Below are 22,774 nucleotides of genomic sequence, written 5' to 3' on the forward strand. Positions count from 1 at the left end.
GGCAGCCCCGGCGACGCAGGGCGGAGGGAAGGGGCCACCCATAGCGATGCAAACAGACAGCCTGGGAGCAGCGGGGCTGGTGAGCGGTTACCGGCTCTCCCAGAGAGCGGCCCCCGAGGCATAGCCCCCGTCTGCGGCCTTTGGGGGAGTTAACGGGGACTCCCCGCAGCCTGCGCCGCCGGGGGCAACTGAAGCGCAGACACTCGGACAGGCACCCTAAGGGTGGGGGGAACAGCCCGTTACCATGGCGAGCTCCGGCCCCCTCCAGTCCTCACGGCGACCTGAGCGGGTTCCGACGCGCGTCTCGATCTGCGCGCGCTCCACTCTCACTGGTTGTGTCCGGCTGACGGCGAGAGGCGCTGCCGCCCTCACTTTCGGGCGCCCGAGCGGGGGGTGTCGCAGGAGCGTGACGCACACTAACATGGCCTCCGCCGACTCGGAGCGCAAGAGGAGGAAGCTCGAGGAGGCAGCGGCGGGCGCCGTAGCCGGGGATGGAGACGAGGAACCGGAGGAAGAGGAGCGCTGGGTCGGGCCCCTCCCGGGGGAGGCTGCGCAGGCCAAAAAGAGGAGAGGTAACGCGGGGAGCCGCGCCCTGGTCCGGGCTACGGGGGAGCGGGGCGGTCCGGGCTGGGAGTCTGGGCGGGCGCTAGGACACGGGCTGTGGCGGGGCGCTCCGGCCGGGAACGGTGCTGGAGTGCGGTGCCGGGACCCTGGTAAACGCGTCCGAAACACTCGCACCGCGGGCATGTCTGCGGGAACAGTCAAAACTGCCCCCAACGTCTCTGTGATCCAGCCTCGTGTGCGATCCCATGTGCCATAAAGAGGAGCTCTTCCTCCTTCTCCTCTTGAAAAGTAACAAAAATTACCTTTGTTTTGTTGTTATGAAAGGTGATCAGGAAAATGTTGCGCCCCAACTGGTGAATGTTCATGCCAGTGCTGTAAAGTCTGTTGTCTTACGTGTGGAATTGCTAAGAGCAGTACATGGATATGCGTTTTGTCAAAGAGTGGTTCCTCCTTCATTAATGCAACAAAGGCAAATATTTAAGATGCTGCATTCTTTGACTTGTTTTGAAGATTGCACAGCACAAGAACTTGAAATTTTTCCGTGTTCTAAATCTCACATGCTTCTCTTGGCCTTCAGAAATTGGATTATAGGAACAGATGCTTCAAGATGTCACTCTGTGTCTTTGATTGTGCAAACAGGCACAATCTTAACTTTACTACCACCTGCTATTCACTGCTATTCACGGTATGGAAGTTAAGCATGTGCACTGAGACCTACTGTTTGAAATGCTTTCACTTATGAAGATTAATTACTACTCCACACAAAAGGAAAAACTTAGCTTCACTACAAGGAAGATCACATTTTATTGTAAGGCTAGGGTAAAGCAACAGACATACTTCTTGGAGAACACCTGCATGAACAGATTCTTTACAAAGCTTAAAATGTCAGAAATAGACAACTACTGGCAATCAGCTGCTGCTTGTTTTGTTGCTACAATTTTAACAGAGTTGCCTGATTGACATCTCCATCATGGATTCTACCATAATACAAACATGGGATTGACTCGTCATCTGCACAGGCCTACTAAATTAAATAGCAATGGGTGCAGTAGCCTCCAGCTAGAAAAATAGCTGCAGTTGTGATTTAAGGAGTTGGAGCAGAAAGAATCTGATTCTTTTTGCAGTCTGTTAATAAATTGGGTAGAAATGCCAGTTATAAGATCTTGAATAGTGACATGCAAATGATGAAGCTGATTTAGTTGCTTAATGACAACCACCAAAAATGGAAGGAGAAAGATGATAAAAAAAATAAAGGAACTTTCAAGATATGTACTTGCCCTACTCCATAATTGTGTGATATTGTTGTCACATTTTTCTCTCCTTTCCGTTTAGTCTGTTTATGAATCGCACATTTTTGTCATGTCAAATTTAGATAGCAAACTGTTCAGGACAGTTATTATGTTGTTACAACTTTTGTGAGGTACCTAACATGTTTTTGAGTGCTGAAAGGTAGCAGTAATTACATCTGTCCTGTCAATAAACACATTTCTTATTGGTCAGATATTGTCATCTGTAACAGAAGATTGAAGATTTGTTTGTTTTATGAGTTCTTTCATGAGTGTAGTTATAGGCCACCTTTTCTAATATTTTTGCTGTGCTGTCCCTAGATTGGGAAGTGGTATCATTCAGTTTGCTACAGTCATGGGCATTGTTATCCTCTGTTTGGTATGTTAATTGAAAACAAAGTCCACTTAGATAGGTATCGGAAGTTACCGCTTCTTATGGTGCGATATATCATATCTGATCAGCTATTCTGATATCATGTCTGACAGTTGCCAGTCCCAGATGCTTCAGAGGGAACTACAAGTGGAATAATTTGCTCATAAAGAAGTTGCTTCCTAGACCCCTCCTTTTAAATACTGGCATACGCCCTGAGGCTTAACGATGTATTCTCCTTCTAAACATTGTTTTTCTTTTAATTCTTACCAGTATGTGACTGAATGTTCTTATCCATATAATGTCCAATCTATTTTGAGTCTTGCAAAGTTGTGTGTGTTCCAGAGAACAACACATTTGTCAGTTTTCTTAAAAATTTACTACCTTTTAATTTAATTGAACATATTCTTGTTTTACTTTCTTGAGAGGAAAAAATACATCTCTGAACCCCCTCTATTTCTGCTACATTCTTTTTTTTTAAATGGGGCAGTTAGAATTGAACACATTCATCCAGATGAGGCTATACTGTTGATTTATAGAATGGCATCATATTTACAGCATTTTTCCATCTCATTCCTTGTGCATCCCAAATTTTTGTTTGTCTTAACCTCTGCTGTACATTTAACGCAGGCCGCTTCATCCTTTGTTTATCTCTATAGGACTTTAACCTAGTCACAAGATTAAGTAAGAGGGACTTGCAGTGATCTTTGATCATAATGATGACCTTCATCATCACTCCTACAGGCACGGTGATCAAAATAACAGAGTTGTAGCAGTGAGCCAAAGGAGCCTTATGCTCTCATTGCACTCCAATGCACTTCATTCTATCTGCATTGCAGTGCACTACTTGCCACCATTGTTTACATACTGCACAAAATTTGTAGTTGCCTTACTTCCCCTTTGTTCAAATGAGCTTAAAATGTAAATACTACACTTTTAACATTCACCTCTTGGCTTCTGTCTTTACCAAGTTTGGGTCATCAGACAGGGAAAGGTGCACTGAGTTCTCTGGTAATATTGGTCACTGGCTGTGCTTTCACCCACCAGTGGAGAGGGTTTGCCAGGACACAGTTGTTGTCTGTGAGCAACTAGTTAAAGCCACAAGTAGAAGTTGAGCAAATCTTAGAGGACCAGTATTGTAAAATCATTTATAGATTGAATGCCACTGCTTTTATTGTAAAGTTCTACCTCTTAGGGTATAGTCATGGGACTTCAAATCTATGTCTAGCTAACATTATGAATATTTTTATGATGAATCTCAGTAAGTGGGTCATGACTAATTATCACTCTTCTTAGAATAAATTATGACACCTCAGCCCGAGATGTATTGATTCTAAACACGTCCCCAAAATTCTGAAAATTATAGTTATTCTCTAACGAAAGGATTTTTTTCTAGATACTCTGTTTTCAAATCTTCTTTGTGAAAGGTTTCCTTTATATGAGAAATAATGTACTTTAAAGAAGCATTTGCATAAGGCCAATTTCTGACCTTGGATATTCAAGTTAACTTAGTTGGGGTGGGACGGAGGGGAGGGAGACAATGCATGTAGGGACAGACTTTGGGCCTTTGGCATTAATATTGTGTTATCATTTCAGGAAACAGGTGTAATTGTTTAAAAGGGTGTGCTTATTTAAATATTAGTGAAATGAGAGATTAGATGCTTCTCGTACGCCAGCAGTTGGGAGATCCAGGTTCAAAAAATAGTGGTAGAAATCTCATTCATAATGTTAGCATGGTGCCCTGATATCTTACCTTTTTGACTAAAACTAACGCAGGTAAAGTAATATAAGTGTAAATAATAATAGCGAGCGGAAGATGGGATGTAATATTTATTAAAAGGAAATAATGTCTGCTTTTCTCTTATTTTGTTCAGTCCTTGAATTTGAACATGTCTACCTTGAAAATCTTCCGAGTGCTTCAATGTACGAACGCAGTTACATGCACAGAGATGTCATTACACATGTAGTGTGTACTAAGTGAGTCTTTTGTTTTAACGGTGTCTTGCAGTCCCAAAACTTTTATGTGCATATGATAGGAAGTCTTTTTTTCTTTTTAATAGAAATGTTCCTAATGGAACTTGATGATTTTGGAGGTGGGATTTTAAATTCTTCAGAGCTAATTCAAATAGATTTGGTTTGGTTAAAGAGAGACACATTTTAAATCTAGTCAATTTAAAAGTAGTACTGTGTAACCCCTTGCTTGGTTTTGTGGATTTAAAATCCCATTTTCCTATTCTTAAATTACTTTTTCTCATCCCTATTTCTATGTGAAATGACTACACAAGCAGGAGAAGCTCTACATCAAATGCAGTCATATGCATAAAGTAAACAACTGCAGAGACAGAAAAAATATCTAACCTCTTTTAATTGCATGTTACTTCTAACAATATTAGGATGAAAAAAATAAGACTAAAGTGTGTTGTTTAAGTTGATGTAGTCTCTTTACAAATCAAGTCACAGAGTGTGGGAAGGTAATATCTTGCTTTTTAATGATTAATACTGAGATCGAACTGCTACTGCACACTTTGGCAGACTCAAGATTGTTTACAATAAGATATAAAGAATATTGTACTAATATGTAAGGTCTTGATACTAGCCATTACCCACTAATTGCAAATACATGTTGTACTTTTCTGAGTGAGGAAAAAGGAAAAAATGCATATCCATCTCAGTAGTTATGTTGTACAGGTAAATTCATCTTGTGCACCATTATTGATTCTTCCCTTCCACCCTCAAGTTTTTAACATTATATTTCAATTGATGCGTTTATCACTGCAGGACAGATTTTATCATAACTGCCAGCCATGATGGACATGTCAAATTCTGGAAGAAAGTAGAAGAAGGGATTGAATTTGTTAAACATTTTCGTAGCCATTTAGGTAAGAAATCATATTGTATTTGATCTGTTTTTATTAGAACACAATTTTTCTTCAACTCTACTATCTATGTTCTATATTTCCAATATCTATTAGTAGTTAAATATGTGTTTCATCAGGTGTTCTCCAAAGCTGGAGAATCTGGTCCTAGTCCATTATGCAGTAGGATTCTGAGGGCTTAGGACTTACTGTGGAAATAAACTTTAATGTTTGTTAGGTGTATTGTTTATAGGATTCTTATCAATTTATTTTATGATTTTCTATGCTTCATTTTTAGAACTTGATGATACTGATTGTTCATGATAACAGTAAAACTTGTAAATTGCTATTTTTAATTAGATATACCAATCAACTTTAAAAAAAACATATTATTTAGAGTCCTTCTAAAAGTTTAATTGCTGCCATTGACTTCAACAAGTATGTTAACACATACAAAATTTTATCCTTTCTGAGCTAAAAAACCAGCACATTATTTTCTTAAGTGGGATCAGTGGGATCATCATTATTAAAAAAAATAAGCAATTTTACTTATTCACTAATTAAGTCACTAATTCTCTGTACAGTGGCTAACTACTCGAAGACAATGCAGATGTGAACTGTGCAATGTAGAACTCTTTATTAATTATTATTATTTATTATTATTCTGTACTACAGCTTTAAAATACAGATACTATATACAACAATTGCAGGCTCTAAAATGTTGTTCTAAGATAGTTGGATTCCCCCCTCCTTTGAAGTGGTGAATACTCTTCATGCTTTGTTTTGAAAGTTGTATCTGTCTTTTCCATGTTTTAATATTATATTGGGTTTATTGTAACAGGGGTCATTGAGAGTATTGCAGTTAGTTCAGAAGGGGCATTATTCTGTTCTGTTGGGGATGACAAAGCAATGAAGGTGTTTGATGTAGTAAACTTTGATATGATCAACATGCTGAAACTCGGGTAAGTCATGTCATTCTGTAAAAACATTTTTGGTGATTGTAAGTGTTTTGAGTACTTTGAATAAGAGTGAATTAAACCAAATTCTGTTGGATCATTTTAAGTTTAAAAAAAAAAATTCCAATCAGCCTTAATTTAACTAAGTTAAGGGAGTGTGTACTATTAGGAAATGTGCCCAGCAGCTTAGAGATTTCCTGATATATGTAGAATTGTAATATATGTGGCTTTAATCTCCTGCTGTAAAAAGTGTGCAACAAAATTTTCATATTTTTCAGTATGACGTGCACCCGAGGATATGTGTCATGTAGCATATGACAAGATACATGATGGTAGTCATATCTCATGATAAGAGAGAAAAACAAGAGTTTTATTGCCCACTGAAAGTTTTTGTCAGGTCTTCAGTATTTCTCATTCTGAAAGTATCATATGTACATAGGCATTTTGTACCACACCTATTTTACTGAGATATCTGAAATTAACAGTGTTCCTATTGGGGCTGATAGTTTTATTTATTTGTTTTTATCCTATTCTCAGTTTACTTTACCCTTTCTGCTTACTTTAATATTTAACAGTGCACTCACAACCAGTTTTTAAATCAACCCAGTTAGGGTCAGAGCTACTGTTTTTAACTGGAGAGCTGATTACAGTCTCTGTACTGCCATTGTGACAGCTGTTCTCGTTTTCTGCCTCTTAACCAGTTTTTACTCCATGACAGAACTTTGCTTTTCATGCCACAACTGCTTAATTTCCTTAATAGCTTCTTTTTTGAGGATCTTTACCAACATTATTTTGCAAGTCCAAAATAATTTTATCTACCAATTCTTAAGGATTTGCTAGTTGAGTTGTCAAAGAATTCTAAATAGCATAGTTTTTCCCCAGAGGCTGTACTGGTCCTTTGTATTATATAATGTTGGGTTTTGTTTTTCATAATTCTAGCTTTAGTATTGTTTCAACTAGCTTAATTGGTACTGAAATAAGGCTCATTGGTCTATGATTCCCAGGATATCTGTTAGCACCCTTTTTAAAGATAAGCATAACATTGGCTATTCTCCAATCCTCTGGTTCATTTTAATTATGGAGTTACATATCTTTTTTTGGCAGCTAAACCATTTCATTTTAAATTCCTTCAGAATTCTTGATTAATATAATTTGGTCCTAGTGATTTATTGCAATTTATTATCTATTGATCTTTTTATTAATCAATTTGTAATACAGTCCTGGTGATTTATTGCAGGACCCGATCCTGCTTCTGTTGAATTTGATGGCAAAACTGCATTTGTCTTCAGTTGTACCAAAATCTGACTTTAAATGATCAATTTGAGGATAGAGAAGAAATGCCATTGTCATGAAAGTTTAGCAGTAATAGATCTCTACACCAGATATTGTAGTGGATCACACCTCTATTTTCCCCACCCACCTTCTATACACTAACTTCCTGTCACCACTGCTTTGTGAAGCATTGTGGAAGAGCAGAGATTGGGTAACTGGACAGAGATTGGGTAACTAGCACATTCCTTTGGTAACACACCACTGAATTTTCATAGACCACATATTATCAAAGCTTAATAAATAACAATTCTTCCCCAAAATTAACTCTGCCATTTGATTTCAAATTGATACTCCTCAACTTTTTGAAGTCATCTGGACTAACTTGCTACGTATGTCCTGGACTATCAAATTATTGATCTCTTTCTCTGTAATATCGAAAATAATACTGAACAGAAATCTAGCCCTTAGACGAATGTGTAGCCAAGTGTTATCTGCAGTATTGTTATGGCCATTTTGATCCCAGATTATTAGACACACAAGGTGGGTGAGGTAATATTTTTTATAGGACTAATAAAAGACATTATGTCACCCACCTTGTCTGTTTAGCAAATTGTTATGCATATCTATCGAGGTAAATCAAGCCCTGCTTATTTTGTTTTTGTTTTTTTCCTCTACTTTCTATTCTAGCTACTACCCTGGCCAGTGTGAATGGATATACTGCCCTGGAGATGCCATATCTTCTGTTGCATCCTCTGAGAAGAGCACAGGAAAGATATTCATATATGATGGTCGAGGAAATAACCAGCCACTTCATGTTTTTGATAAACTCCATACATTCCCTCTTACTCAGATAGGGCTGAACCCCACCTACAAAGTAGTAGTGTCTTCTGACAAGTCTGGCATGATTGAATATTGGACTGGGCCTCCTCATGAATATAAATTCCCCAAAAATGTGAACTGGGAGTATAAAACAGACACCGATTTATATGAATTTGCTAAATGTAAAGCTTACCCATCCAGTATATGTTTCTCACCTGATGGCAAGAAAATGGCCACTATTGGTTCCGATAGAAAAGTTAGAATTTTCAGGTTCTTGACTGGGAAGCTTATGAGAGTCTTTGATGAATCCCTGAGTGTGAGTTCAATTTTGCTTTTATATTCTGACTTCTATTCTTTTTTTTTTGTATATTAATTTACTCACCAGTACCTTTATCTACTTTATCACCAGTTTCTATAAAGATGGATTTTATTACTTACCTTATCTTACAAAGGAGTTTTTTTTTCTATATTAGCATCTTTTAATCTTATACTTCTATGGTCTCTAACTTCTGTATGTTAATCTGTGCTGAATATACTTTGAAATTTAATTAGTGTTTTTCATTTAGGAAATTTTGTAATTTTTGTGCATCTAGACTGCCCATTTGCTAGAAAGCATTTGAAAAAATGTCTGCTTTAATCAAAATTGAGAAAAATGTAAGGGAAAAAATAATCTTTTTAAAGATTGCTTTGTTAGAGCAAACATACTTTTTTTTCTTTGCCCAGGGTCTTGGATTCTAACTACAGCTTGTGTTTTGATAGAAGAAAAATAATTCTGCTTGTGTATATTTCAGTTCCTGCTTTAGCTAAAGGAAATATTTGAATGGTTCACTTGAATATTTATTTAAGCTTGTGAGTAGTTGAGTAATTCTACTGAAGTGAAAGTTAAGTGTGTGTTTCAGTGCTTTGCTAGATCACAGCATTATTGTGCATTCATACAACTGGTGACTGATTGTCTTGTTTCTGTAGATGTTTACTGAGCTGCAACAGATGAGACAACAGCTGCCAGACATGGAGTTTGGCCGACGTATGGCTGTTGAGCGTGAGTTGGAGAAGGTGGATGCAGTCAGGTTAATTAACATAATTTTTGATGAAACTGGACACTTCGTGCTCTATGGAACAATGCTGGGTATTAAGGTCATAAATGTAGAAACTAACCGGTAAGTCTTATTCCATATAATGGTTCCTCTCGAAAAGACTCATTTCAGCCAATTTTTTAATATTCTTGTTCCATTTAAAATTTTGCATGTTAATAGATCTTTCTATTTCTTTGGGGGGCTGTTGGTTTAAATTAGGCTGAAAATAAACTTTTTATACCAAATATTGAATTTTATGGCTTAAAACTTGGTAAAATGAGAGAAGATATGCATAAAAATCTTTGGAATAAGTATTTTGCACAGACAGTCCATTTCTGGCTAATAGTGAATACAATCAGATACACTAATGGAAATTTAATGACCGTTTTGTATATAATTCTGCATGGTAGAATAAATGAGGATCAATGGGTTTGAGATTTTTAGGGTAGGGAAGGCTGAGCAGTAAGTTTTTTGTAGCAGTTTTGAAAAGGGAAAGCATTGTAAATAAGCCTGTAATAACATTCCCTCCTGCCCTCTCCCTCTCTCTCTGTATATAGATACACAAATAAATATATATTTGATAAGATGAGGTGCAGTGTTTCTTGAATTCTGCTGAGTCTGTTTATGACTGGAGGGGAGAGACTGTATGACATGAAAGTTTAACAGTAGTCCTACTTTCCTTTTTTCTTTTTTTTTGTTTTGGTTTTTAAACACCATGTACTATAGGTGTGTTCGTATCTTAGGCAAACAGGAAAATATCAGGGTGATGCAACTGGCTTTGTTCCAAGGCGTAGCAAAGAAACATCGTGCTGCAACCACTATAGAGATGAAAGCATCTGAAAACCCTGTTCTCCAGAATATCCAGGCAGATCCAACAATAGTCTGCACATCTTTCAAAAAGAACAGGTTTTACATGGTTTGTATGATTTCTGTTAGACTAATGCAGGATAGAAATTATTCAGTTTTGTGTGTTTGTTTTTTAAACCTCTTCTCCCAGACTTTTTAATGCTTTTTGTCTTGAAGAATTTTGGTAGTGACACAACTTTCCCAGAGAGGTCTCCTTAAATTACAACAATATTTCAGAATTTTTAGCTTGGATTTATCTGAGAGTTGCTTTATGATCCTTCAGTTTTTACTGAGTACAGCCCCCCAACCTGAAGCAAATACTCACCAGCAACCACACACCACATAACAGAACCACTAACCCAGGAACCTATCCTTGCAACAAAGCCTGTCGCCAACTGCGTCCACATATCTATTCAGGGGACACCATCATAGGGCCTGATCACATCAGCCACAATATCAGAGGCTCGTTCACCTGCACAATTACCAATGTGATATATGCCATCATGTGCCAGCAATGCCCCTCTACCATGTACATTGGCCACACTGGACAGTCTCTACATAAAAGAATAATGGACACAAATCAGATGTCAAGAATTATAACATTCAAAAACCAGTTGGAGAACACTTCAATCTCTGTGGTCACTCGCTTACAGACCTAAAAGTGGCAATACTTCAACAAAAAAAAACTTCAAAAACGGATTCTAACGAGAGACTGCTGAATTGGAATTAATTTGCAAACTGGATACAATTAACTTCGGCTTGAATAGAGACTGGGAGTGGATGGGTCATTACACAAAGTAAAACTATTTCCCCATGTTCCCCCCCCCACCCCACGCCACCCCCCTGTTCCTCAGACATTCTTGTCAACTCCTGGAAATGGGCCACCTTGATTATCACTACAAAAGATTCCCCCCGCCCCCTCGCTCTCCTGCTGGTAATAGGTCACCTTAAGTGATCACTCTGGTTACAGTGTGTATGGTAACACCCATTGTTTCATGTTCTCTATTTATATAAATCTACCCATTGTATTTTCCACTACATGTATCTGATGAAGTGAGCTGTAGCTCACGAAAGCTTATCCTCAAATAAATTTGTTAGTCTCTAAGGTGCCACAAGTACTCCTTTTCTTTTTTCAGTAAATTGTGAATCTTGGATTCCTTTATATCTTAGTAAAGTTTTAGTTCCTGTGTTTGGCAGTTAGGATTTCTTTTGAAGCTATATTTATATATAACTATGTAATTATTCTATAGTGCCTGGGAACCCCAGAGAAGGATCAGGGCTCATGCATGCAAAGCACCGTATAGAAAAGTAACAGACATTTGTTGCAGAAGCCTGACTGTCACTTGCTTAACTAGTACTTGTGCTTAACTTGATTGTTACCATACAGCACCAAGTGTGCATACTCTAAACTATCAGAAGGCAATTACAGAACTGAACACACAACTTTCAAAAGTACAGGCCAGGAAGAAAAGTTTGACAGATCTGGGATCTTTGTATTTATCAAACATACTGAAAATATACAGTGTATTTCAGTGACTGTAATTGCCACCTGAAACTTTATAATGTACACAGTTGGTGCTGTATGCTGACACTCCTCTACTGTTTGATCTTTATTGTGTGTTTTCTCTGACTAGTTTTGTCTTCTCCCTTTTGAGGACTAGTCTAGGGATCATATTGCTGTGGTTAGAAACAGCTCTCTGAATTAATCAATATCTTTCTATAGTATTATATTAGAATGAAGACCGAATAAGAGTACTTACTGTACCCGTGTAATTAAATCAAGAGATTTCCAACTCTGCCTGATCCTAGCACAAGGAGCATTGCCTGAGCATGAGTGTACTTTACCTGTACACATTTTACATTCTTCCCTTTTAAATAAAACAATGTTAAAGGCAGGTGAGAGGTCTAGGGGAGAGAGATCACAAAAGACTACTTGGATTTCCAAATATCTGTACTGGAAATTGTGACCCTTTAATTTGCAGGTGGAAGGACTGTCAGAGTCTTTATTTCACACATACTGAAATGCAGGAAGATAGACTTTTTTTATCTGATCTTTCTGACTGATTTTTAGCTGGAAAGCTTTGTATGGTATCTAAATAAGAAAAAATAAAGGTAGCAACCTTTGTCTTTTGTTCTTCAGTTTACTAAACGTGAACCAGAAGATACAAAGAGTGCAGATTCTGACAGAGATGTATTTAATGAGAAACCATCTAAGGAAGAGGTCATGGCAGCCACTCAAGCTGAAGGCCCCAAAAGAGTTTCTGATAGTGCCATTATCCACACAAGCATGGGAGATATTCATGTCAAGCTTTTCCCTGTTGAGTATGTATTTGATACCTTTTTAAAAATAGTTTTGCTTTTATTGTTCCTTTCTTTGAGGCTGTTCGTTGTCGGTTACCAGGGCAGGGGGACTGCTTATAATTTGATTTCCCCTGCTCCCCATCCAAGGACCTCTTATTACATATTATTGCTTGCATATTTGCTTAATTAATTACATAAATCAAGCTGCTGGGATGTTAGCAAGGACAGTGGGGCAAAAATAGCTAAAAGCAGCAACAAGGGCAGTGGTTCTCAACATTTTTTGTTGTTGTTGAAGTATTCCTTCGAAACTGTAAATCCCCCCCATGTCTGCTTATATCATGTCTGTTGTCAAATCTCATCTACTATTTTTCCTTATCTTCTTTTCCTTTCTTCTGTGTTCTTGTTTTACTTTTCATTTTCTGATTTATGGATTTGCTCTTTTTACCTTGTTTTGTTCTTTCTCTGATTCTCCCACAGATGCTAGTGTGATACAGCACTGTTTTGTGCAAGTTATGTGTTACCATAGAGATAGCAGAGCTGTGCTATTTCATGCAGTCTAGGGGAAAGGAGAATAGAACATGTGGGTGGCAGCAGCAGATCTGGCAACAGTTTTCTAAACCAGAGGGATGATGCATCCTGCAACTCCAAAAGGAATTGCTTTATGCATAAATTTTGTGCCATTGCAAATCTGAAACCTCTCATGAGAGCTACTTCTCCGTCAAAATTGTATCCTACAATGGAAAAAGTTTCATGTGCAACTGTGCATGAACTTTATGCCATTTATGTTCAACTGCTGGCACACAGCTGAGAGGTTCTGTGTACAACTGTTGATGGATAAAATCTTCTCTGTTCACATCTGTACTTCTGTACCCCAACGTCTGCTCCTTCTCAACTTTCCAAGCGCACTTAAGCATTAAAAATCCCTACGAAATTTAATATACAAAACCTTTTTGTTGTGATGCACTTAGGGTTTGTTGTATGTGTAGCAACCCTGACAGTTTCACAAACGCATGGACATGAAAAGTAAAACCACTTAACAGTACATACTCTATGCTCCTACACCCCCGGACACGTACGTGCCTTACCGTTATCACAACTGCCATACACCACAGTGCACCACAGCCTTCACTCTGCCCTCTAATAATGCTAGCCTTCCATCACTTCCTTCACCAACTCACCCTATCCCTATACAACACACTACTATATCAAACGTCCACAACTAATCGTACTAGGAGTATGTAGTTTTGTAAAAGGATTTGTTGAAGTGGACAGAGTTAAGGTTTGGAATGCATGGTTTGTCATATATAGAGCATTTGTGATAAATGGTATTTTGTGTGCCTCTGGGTGGATAAGCTGGGTATGTATGGCTTAGTGGCATAACTTTTCATTTTCATGTTTTTGTGGTTCTGAGTCAGGTATGTTTGTATGTGTAAAGCAACCCTAACTGCTTTACAACAAAGTTTTTGTGTAGATTAAGTGTAAAGTTATTACATTGTTCTGTAACTCTGGTAACAATTTTGTCTGTGTCAAATTCAAGCCATGATGGTGAAAGGTTCTTTGCTAATTATTATTACTGCTAATAGAATAGTAATGTGCCATCTAGTCCCTCTGTAATCCAAACAGTATTTGTATGTTGACAATCAGCAGTTTCAGTTTTAAAGAAGGGGTAACTGTGTGGCTCTGTACTGATCTAGAAGTTTCTTTTAGCACTAAAGCACTTAATCCTCAAATTCCTTACTTCCATTAGATGGTATTGAACACATCACTTGGTATACTCATTCATACTGCAGGCTATGGTTTGATAGAATTACCTTGGTAAAGGGATGTTAATTTATTGTTCTGCTTGTGAGTTGCATATTACTGCTGTTGTGAATGTTGGTTTCACTTTATACTTAGTACTTTGTAATTTTATCTACAGTATGTAAGTGGAACTATGGGGAGGAAATACTGTCTGGTGGTTAGGGCACTAGGACTTGGGAGAACTGGCTTTTTTTTATGGCTCTGCTGTTGACCAGCTGTGTGACCCTGGGCAAGTCATTGTACCCATCTATGCTTCCTGCTTTTTGTCGGTTACCTGTTAAGGTTATACATTCTTTGGGGGCAGGGTCTGTCTTATATGGGTTTTTTTGTGTGTAGTGCCCAGTACAATGGGTCCCCGATCTCAGGCGGAGCCGTTAGGGCACTACTGCAATACAAAAAATTATTTAGTCTTGCCTTAAATTTGTTATGCAACTGCAGGTGCCCCAAAACAGTGGAGAATTTCTGTGTACACAGCAGGAATGGTTACTACAATGGGCACACATTTCACCGTATTATCAAGGTAATTTACAAAAGACTAATGCTTTTCCTGTTGGGTTGTATGACACAAAATACAGAGCATAAGACATTTGTGCCAGTTCTGTCTGAGTTCGTCATTTGTATTGCTTTTTTTTGTTATATTTAAGCATGGTGAATTATTATATTTAAATCAGTTAAATTGTCTTTTTTGGAATTGTTTCATAGAGCCTTTACAGGGAACTTAGATTTTGAAGAATGTTATGATTTAGTAAGGTTATGGTTCATTTTAAAAGTAGTAGTCTTGTTGGTAAACTGCAGAGCAAACCTGAAAACTGAGATGTTGAGTTTAGCGCAGATTATAGTAGAACCTGAGTTACGAACTGATCAGTTAACCACACACCTCATTTGGTATCGGAAGCACACCATCAGGCAGCAGCGGACCACAAAAAAAAAAAAAGCAAAAACAGTACAGCATGGTGTTAAACAAAAACTGCTAAAAAAGTAAAGCGAAAGCAGCATTTTTCTTCTGCATAGTAAAGTTTCAAACCTGTATTAAGTCAATGTTCAGTTGTAAACTTTTGAAAGAACCACCATGGCGTTTTGTTCAGAGTTACAAACAACCTCCATTTCCAAGGTGTTTGTAACTCTGAGGTTCCACCTTACTGTACTGAATGTCCTTGCTATCCAGGACAAAAAAACAAACGAACAAGCAAACAAACCCTCTGCAAAGTCTTGATTGTGCTTAGTTCACTGAAGATATCGCAGAGGGCATCACTATGCGACATCAGTATAAGTAAGTTGCAATGAGACTGGTATTTGTGATGACACATTCTGAGATCTTCTGTGAACTAGAATGTACCAAGAAGATTTTGTAAGAGAAACTTTGTTTTTCTTGATCCTGATCTTTTCCCTATTCGAAATCACTTGGGCTGCATCGCTTTTCCTGCAAGTACAGAAGCTCAGACTTGTCCATGGAGGCTCCAAGGTTACCCATCCATTTTTCTTGTAAAGGATGAAATATTTTTAGGGATCATTCCCTGAATCTGACCACCCCAGACCTTCTCCCCTTCATTTCTGGCATGGTGGAGTTGGCCCCAAAGAGCAAACTGAAGGCTAAGAGGAGTTTTGACTATGAGGAAGCACTCTCAGAAGTCACAAAACGGAAGCTCTGCCACAATTGCTCCCAGCACTCAAATCCTTGCTGTAGCTGGAGAATAGGTTCAGAGTCTAGACAGCTTGTTAGCACAAGCTGAGAGTCTGGACAGCACTGTGTTGTCCCCCCACCACCTGAGACCCTTTGCAAGGGCAGGTTAGACCTCTTTGCCATTTGAAATACAGCAGGGAAGTCTGTCTTCAACAATTGGGAGTTCTTTGAGGGAGCATTCTAAACCTCTCCAGCCCTTGCCAGCTGTCAAGTAATAGTCCCTTAGCAAGGAGTCTGGCATTCTTGCTGACACTTCCTCCCCAGAAGAGGATCTGGGTATCCCTCTGGGATGTTCCCTTGTTTTTACTTTCCAGCTGTATTGGACAATGAGAAGCAAATTCTAGATCCCTCCACGCAGAAAAAGTGCCAGAAGACAACACGAGCTAGGGAGCGGGATTGATCTCTAGTTGGGAACAAAAACAAAAAAACCCCAACCAACCCTCCTTCCAAAGGGTAGAAGAAAAGCAAAGGAAAAAAAAAAAGTGGCCAGAGTGCGCAAGTGAAAAGCCAAGATGCATGCCAGATGGTCCTCCCTTTCCACTAGCTCTGGCATGGAACAGGCTGATATGACATCACTTAGAACTCAAAGCAGGCATGTAGGGGTTAGGTAGGTCTGTGCTTTCTGCAGGAATGGACAGCTTGTAAAGTTTTAAACTTCTGCTGTACGGGATAGAAAAATAAGTTGATAAAACTGAACACTTTTGCAGAAGGTAAAGAATTACAGGTACATAACCCCTACAGGCTCATATGTTATCTTGCCAATAAGATACGTTAGAGGATCTTATTCTGATGATGAGCTGGCCATCACTTTAAAAGAAAAAATCATACTATTTGGGGCACTCTGGTTTTTATTCTAACACTTGCATATTTTACATAAAAGTCGGTCAGTTTTAAAAACAAATCTTGTCTTGAATTTCACAGCCTTGCAGATTTGGGTGTTCTACAGCAAAATGCAATGGTGTGTTTCATTCCTATCCAGGGTTTTATGATTCAAACTGGTGATCCAACTGGTACAGGAATGGGAGGTGAAAGCATCTGGGGAGGAGAATTTGAAGATGAGTTTCATTCAACTTTACGACATGACAGACCCTACACGCTTAGTATGGCTAATGCAGGATCAAACACCAATGGTTCCCAGTTCTTCATAACAGTGGTACCAACTGTAAGTAATATTTAAAACCCAGTTTAAGATCTGATTTGAAGATCAACCATGATGGTACTATGTAAAGAAGCAGTTGTGCCAGTTCTGTAGTGAAAAAGGAGGATGCCATTGTGCAGCTAATTTTATGTAGGTAATGTGACAAAAGCACATCGCTTAAGTTTGACTGAAAAATGCCCTTTAGAAAGAGTGATTAAACTTGATTATGAAAGGCTTTAGACTTGAGAATTTGAGTAAAAGGCACATGTTACATTTTAAATCTTATCGTAGACTATGGAATTTTGTGTTAACAGGAGTTATCTTCTGTTGTAATCTGAATTAAATTTTTATTAAATATCTCTCTCACTAAGACTGGCAAAACTTCTGCATGGGTTGTGAGGATTTAGCAGGTATGGATACTACTAATACCTGTGGCTTGTTGTATTCTGGCTTTGCACAGGGGTCAAGATTTGGCCCCAAAGACTTTCCATTAATACTTTCATTTTTATGTGACTTAGTTCACTATATACTAGAATAAGGAAACTTTGGTATGAGTCTAAAACAAAACAAAACCCTTCAAAATGCTGTAGCCTATGGATGTTCTTAGAAGTAATCTGCATATGCACCATCATTTTGCTATTTTAGAGACTTGCCCTTTTAGAGCTGTTTTAGGGGCACTTATAAACAATTTAGTAGCTGAGGTTGAGGAAGCTGTAGTGGTTTGCAGGGAAATAGTATTAACATATGACCCACTTCCGAATTGCTCACAAATCTGAACTTTACCCATTTTCTCGTGGTGGTAGAAGATGATTATATTGTCACAACTGAGTTTCAAGCATGTGAAAGCATTAATTTTCATATATAGGTAGGCTGGAATGGAATTTATGCTAACATTCCATTTAGAAAGTTATTTTTTTCATTATTGAAGGTCTATGAATTAAAATGACTGCATAGCTAGCATTTTTGCCTTGCAAGGTATTTTATTAATGCTTAGGTATAAACAAATTTAAGAGATAACTAGCTTCAGAGTTGTTGAACAGTGTAACAGACATTTTATATGCTTTCACTGTATACTTGTTAGAACAATTAACAGTGAATACACTTTAAAGTGTAGTGCTTAAAATGTAATAACCTTGATCTACAATTGCATTCACTTATTCTAGCACTAAATCTCTTCCTGTCTTACTGTTTAACCTACAGAATACTTTATATTTTAACAAAAGTTCTGTTTCCTCTGTTCGTTCCACCCCTTAAACAGCCTTGGCTGGATAACAAGCACAGTGTGTTCGGACGAGTAACTAAAGGAATGGAAGTTGTTCAGAGAATCTCAAATGTGAAAGTAAATCCCAAAACTGACAAACCATATGAAGATGTCAGCATCATTAATATCACTGTGAAGTAAAACAGAATTTGAAAAACCTACCTTAAAAATGTTGTGGGACCCAAAAGCAAACAACCTGAGCAGTGGACTTCACTTTCATAGTGCCCTGCTCTGAAAACCCCCAGGACTGCACAAACACCAACCCTTCTACTGATCATGTAGCTGAAATGCTACAAACTGTATTTTTAATAACTTTATATTTTAAAATAAAAGGTGACCATGTTTGTTACTTTTGTCTCTTGCATCTTTTCTATGTTAAATTAAATGTATTTGTACATTCAATGTCTGAAGGGTACTAATTTTGGATAATCATGAGCATGTTAATCTAACTTTCCATTACTCTTGCTAATGTCTTCTTTACTAATGCATAAGATCCTGTTTAGGTTAACATGAGCTGCTTGACTTTGGGCTGTAATAGAGCACTAATTGCTAGCAGTAGACTTAATGGACTAATAAACTTCTAGTTCCACCTAAAATTCTACACAAGTATTTCTTTCCACTAAAATACCAGTTTGATTGAGATCTCTTCACCATTAATTTTAACGAGGCTTGTTGCCATTTCAGGTGTTCTAGTAATGTGTCTCATTTAAATGAAGAGCAGATAACTGCTATTACCTTTACAGACTTCTAGTGAACTTGTGTCAAACCATGATCATATCACTAAATGCTCTCCTTATACAGTAATTTTAACTCTGTCAAAAACTATTTGTTGGGTTCATTTAATCCTAGGCCATAGCACAAGATTTAATTGGGTTAATATTCAGGGTAGTCTGTTCACAAAACCCAATGCAATATGCTGAAGCTTTTTTTCCCCCCTGTTCAACTGAAATCTCTTTTCACCCTAGATTAGCACATTTTTCCTCAGAGGATTTCAGGGGCTCTTTACAAGTGAGTGCTGCATGTAATGTGAACTTCCACTCCTTATGAAGGTTTGTACTTTCCCCATTTATTTTGGGTGGTTGAACTCTGCAGGCCTATTAGGTTGCTTCTGTCATTACAGGTCTTTGGAATAATGTAATAAGGGTTGCTAAGAGGTTACACTTAAGAATGACTTTTGGGGAGAGTCAGGCAGAATATGGAATTACTGGTTATTAGATGTAGCTTTTAAAAAAAAACTTTCACCATAGAGATGCTTTTTTCAAAGATCTGATTTCTATAAATTCAGATAAAGAGTACAAGATTATAGCTGTAGGTAGCATATTGAATTAGGGTAATATCTGGCAAAGCAGATGCATTCAATAGTTGAACAGTTAATTTTGATATGTAGAGGTGAATGGAAAGGCTCTAGGCATTTCAGTAGCCTGAACCCTCATTAAGACACATTTCTGTACAAAAATGTAGAAGGCTGGGGCTAATCTACATGGATTACAAGTAAAGTGTTGGGGGTGTGGACAAAGTTTAAAAATCACCTTTTACAGTTCCACAATCCTTGGGCATGGGCCTCATTTCTTGGGTTAGAGCAGCCTGAACACACCTCCAACTTCTGCCAGCAGCACCTAACCCCGAGAAGCTGAAGACTTCCATGGTGTAAGGTCATCCCGCACACCCTTTTCCTTGCTATGCTGCCACCAGGTGGCTACATTGAGTAAGAGCCCCATACTGCTCTGTGCATATACTATAGTTTCATCCTCTTTAGGATCCACCAGCATGGTGTAAAGCAGTCATACCACAGTATCTTCCCTCTGTTCTCTACAACATTGAATAGGTCTCATTTCTTCCAACTTCTACCTGAATACAAGGCTTATAGTGACATTTGTATTCCCAGAATTAGGTTAATCTAAGCCCCCATTTTGGCTTACAATTGTCCCTTAATGTCATGCTGGCAACCAACACATTTTTGCCTACCTTCTCTTCCTCCTTCCCTGCCTAAAACAATGTCAAAAGGAAGTCCCTATCTTAGACTAAATTCAATGCAACAAGACTAGTGTAGCAGAGAGGTAACAGCACACTGGATATAAACTCTCACTTTAATAGTCCTGCATTAATTCAAAAATAGATTTAATTATATTAGAAGAATGCTCAGTATTTATACAAAGAGGGTGGGTTTTTTTTAACTCTGCCTTTCTTTTCAATGAGAAAAGGTGAGTTTTTTTTTTTAATTGGACCAACTTCTGTTGGTGAGAGAGACAAGCTTTTGAACAGAAGTTTGGTCCAGTGAAAGTTATTACTTCACCCCCTTTGTCTCTCTAATATCCTAGAACTGATGTGGCTACAATACTGTACACAACCTATTTTCATTGTCAGGGTGTTTTTTTTCCTGCATTAATATAATTGCAGTCTTGAAGTTGTCAGAGGAACCTGGAAGTTTTTTTTCCAAGAATCACCAACCTGGATTCAATCTCAGATTACAGGCACAGCAGCAGTATGCTAAAGCACTGCTCATCCCACAACATGCTATTCTCTCACTCAGGGAGTTACAATAGTGTCAATAATGAGAAATTCCTGGCACACAGGTAGGAATACAAATCCAGTATGGCAGCTGATTTCAATCAGTGATATCATTTGTGACTGAAGTCAGATGACATATGTACACGCATCTGGATAAAATACCACTTGAGTGTTTTTCTGAGTAGAGCTGCACTTCAAACTTGCCAAGTACATTTACCTCCATCAAGGTCTTCTAAGTGCTGAGATTTGTGCCTGATAGTCACAATAACCCTAGCTGTAACATAAGGATAGTTGTTTTTTGCTAGTATTACAAGTGAAGTCCCTGAGGCCTACTTTCTAAATACTGCTACCTTTTTTTTTTTTTTGTATCAGTTTTTTTAAGGTAGGTATTAATCCAATCCTTGAGAATTTTGGATACTAATGTCAACATTTTCAGCATCATGAAATGGTCATCTTCAGACCATAACCTTTTCATTTTGAACAACTTCCAAATTCTAGCATTAGATTGACTATAGAAATACTCACACTCCTATTCTTAGATTAACCTGCAACAAGAGTGGCTTAAATGAAAGTACTCAAAAGAAGGATAGTACCCTAAACCAGAGGGTTAAAGTATTCTCTTTATTGGGAAAAAAAAGTTTTCAAGGCAATTCAGAAACTCTATCAGCTAAATCACTCTTCCATTACGTAAGAGCTGTTCCTTTGTAAAGTACTACCATACCCAACCCTGCTCCACTACCCCAGAACAAGAACTGTTGGTGAATATCTTCCTGCAGACGGAACCTCGGTCATCATTCAGTCCACAAGCAGAATTAGAAAAAGTTCAATTACATACAATGAAAGTTAAATACCAAGAAGTCAGGCATTACTGCTCAAATAGCTTAGCTATTGTTTACTATTTTGAAACAAGATTTAAAAACACTTTTCTTCACTCACTGCACATGTTATGTTTACTCAGTTTCAAAATTAAGCCAAAATCTAGACCTGACAGCTAAATGCTATAGTTAACTTTTTAAACAATTCAGGCTTTAGTCTTAGCCAGATAATTCTCTTCAATACTTGTAATTTGTTTTTTTTAATTTTAATAGAATGTGAGAAGCACATCCCAATCATAACCTGCATAAGTTAGTACACTAAAAACTGAATTAAAGTTCAAGACATTTAAAATTTACAATTGAAGCAGTTTATATATAGTATTAACTTATAACACAAATAAATTTAAGTTTACTTGATAACACCTGAAGAGTTCACAGACAAATGCAAGACCTATTTTCACAGTTACTTGAATCAGTCACATTAGTTTGCATTTAAAAAAATACTTTTATGCAAGTATACTACATTTGCAGCAGAACTTTCTTTTGTTCTAAAAGTAAAAGATGAGTAAGTGAATTTTTCCCCAAACATACTCTTCTCTACAAGCCCTTCAAAGTATTGACTGGTTTTGCCGAGTGCTTTAAAATAACCAGAGAAAACAAAAGTAATAACAGCCAGTGGGAGAGCATGTACAATTGAACCCACTGAAGATGTAGAATGTACCAACTAAAATGACAAATTTCATATTAGATCTTCCAACCAATGCATGTTTTATTCATTAAAAATCTTCCAGCTAAAGTATATGTTCCTGAGGAACTTGTTAATATTTGAAAATAAAACTATGAAAAGGACAGTCAAAGAATTATAAAGGTCTGTGCTGGGTCTGCAATATAGGCTGAGCAGATAGTCAAAGGGGCAGAAAATATCTATTGTGCAAGAGATTGCAGGCTGAAAGGTGAACAATTTTCAGTTTGATTTGGGCAGCAAAAATTCTTCAGTCCATGTAAATTATGTACAATATTATCAGGTGTATTCTGAATGAGAACATAGCTTTCAAATGCAGTCTGAACTTAGTGTCTGTAAAATCCTTCTCTTAGCGTTCTAGTATGGGTGCAAGGATTTTTAAGATCACTTCTAAATGTGAAGACTAGCTTAATTTGTATCTACACCTTTGAAAACAGTGACACTTGTCACTTGAGCTACAATTCAAATTGTTCAGTTTCAGCAAGCT

At 37.8% G+C, this 22,774-nt stretch overlaps 3 protein-coding genes across 5 annotated transcripts in view; 1 reads left to right on the forward strand and 2 right to left on the reverse strand.

The window, feature by feature from the left end:
* Positions 1-1,771, reverse strand: part of CENPK (centromere protein K) — a 51,851-nt gene extending 50,080 nt beyond the window's left edge. Inside the window, exon 1 of the mRNA XM_073344077.2 lies at positions 867-1,771. Coding sequence (XP_073200178.1) covers positions 867-929 — 63 coding nt within the window. The 5' untranslated portion in view covers positions 930-1,771. The remainder of the gene's footprint in view (positions 1-866) is intronic.
* PPWD1 (peptidylprolyl isomerase domain and WD repeat containing 1) lies at positions 1-18,818 on the forward strand. Of its 3 annotated transcripts, XM_073344069.2 has the most exons (11): positions 6-572; positions 4,095-4,197; positions 4,999-5,099; positions 5,917-6,037; positions 7,991-8,438; positions 9,089-9,279; positions 9,922-10,111; positions 12,182-12,363; positions 14,581-14,662; positions 16,803-16,985; positions 18,220-18,818. In XM_073344069.2, exons 1-11 carry the CDS (start codon positions 245-247, stop codon positions 18,361-18,363), a joined length of 2,073 nt encoding a protein of 690 aa, XP_073200170.1. In that variant the 5' UTR covers positions 6-244; the 3' UTR covers positions 18,364-18,818. The 3 variants fall into 3 exon arrangements, with proteins under 3 accessions (XP_073200172.1, XP_073200170.1, XP_073200171.1); XM_073344071.2 differs by lacking the exons at positions 14,581-14,662; positions 18,220-18,818 and having other exon boundaries at positions 1-572; positions 16,803-16,896; XM_073344070.2 differs by lacking the exons at positions 12,182-12,363; positions 14,581-14,662 and having other exon boundaries at positions 7-572.
* TRIM23 (tripartite motif containing 23) overlaps positions 4,613-22,774 on the reverse strand; it is a 48,772-nt gene continuing 30,610 nt past the window's right edge. Inside the window, exon 10 of the mRNA XM_073344073.1 lies at positions 4,613-5,043. Coding sequence (XP_073200174.1) covers positions 4,967-5,043 — 77 coding nt within the window. The 3' untranslated portion in view covers positions 4,613-4,966. The remainder of the gene's footprint in view (positions 5,044-22,774) is intronic.

This window comes from Lepidochelys kempii, chromosome 5, assembly GCF_965140285.1.
Source record: "Lepidochelys kempii isolate rLepKem1 chromosome 5, rLepKem1.hap1, whole genome shotgun sequence".
Lineage (NCBI taxonomy): Eukaryota > Metazoa > Chordata > Testudines > Cheloniidae > Lepidochelys > Lepidochelys kempii.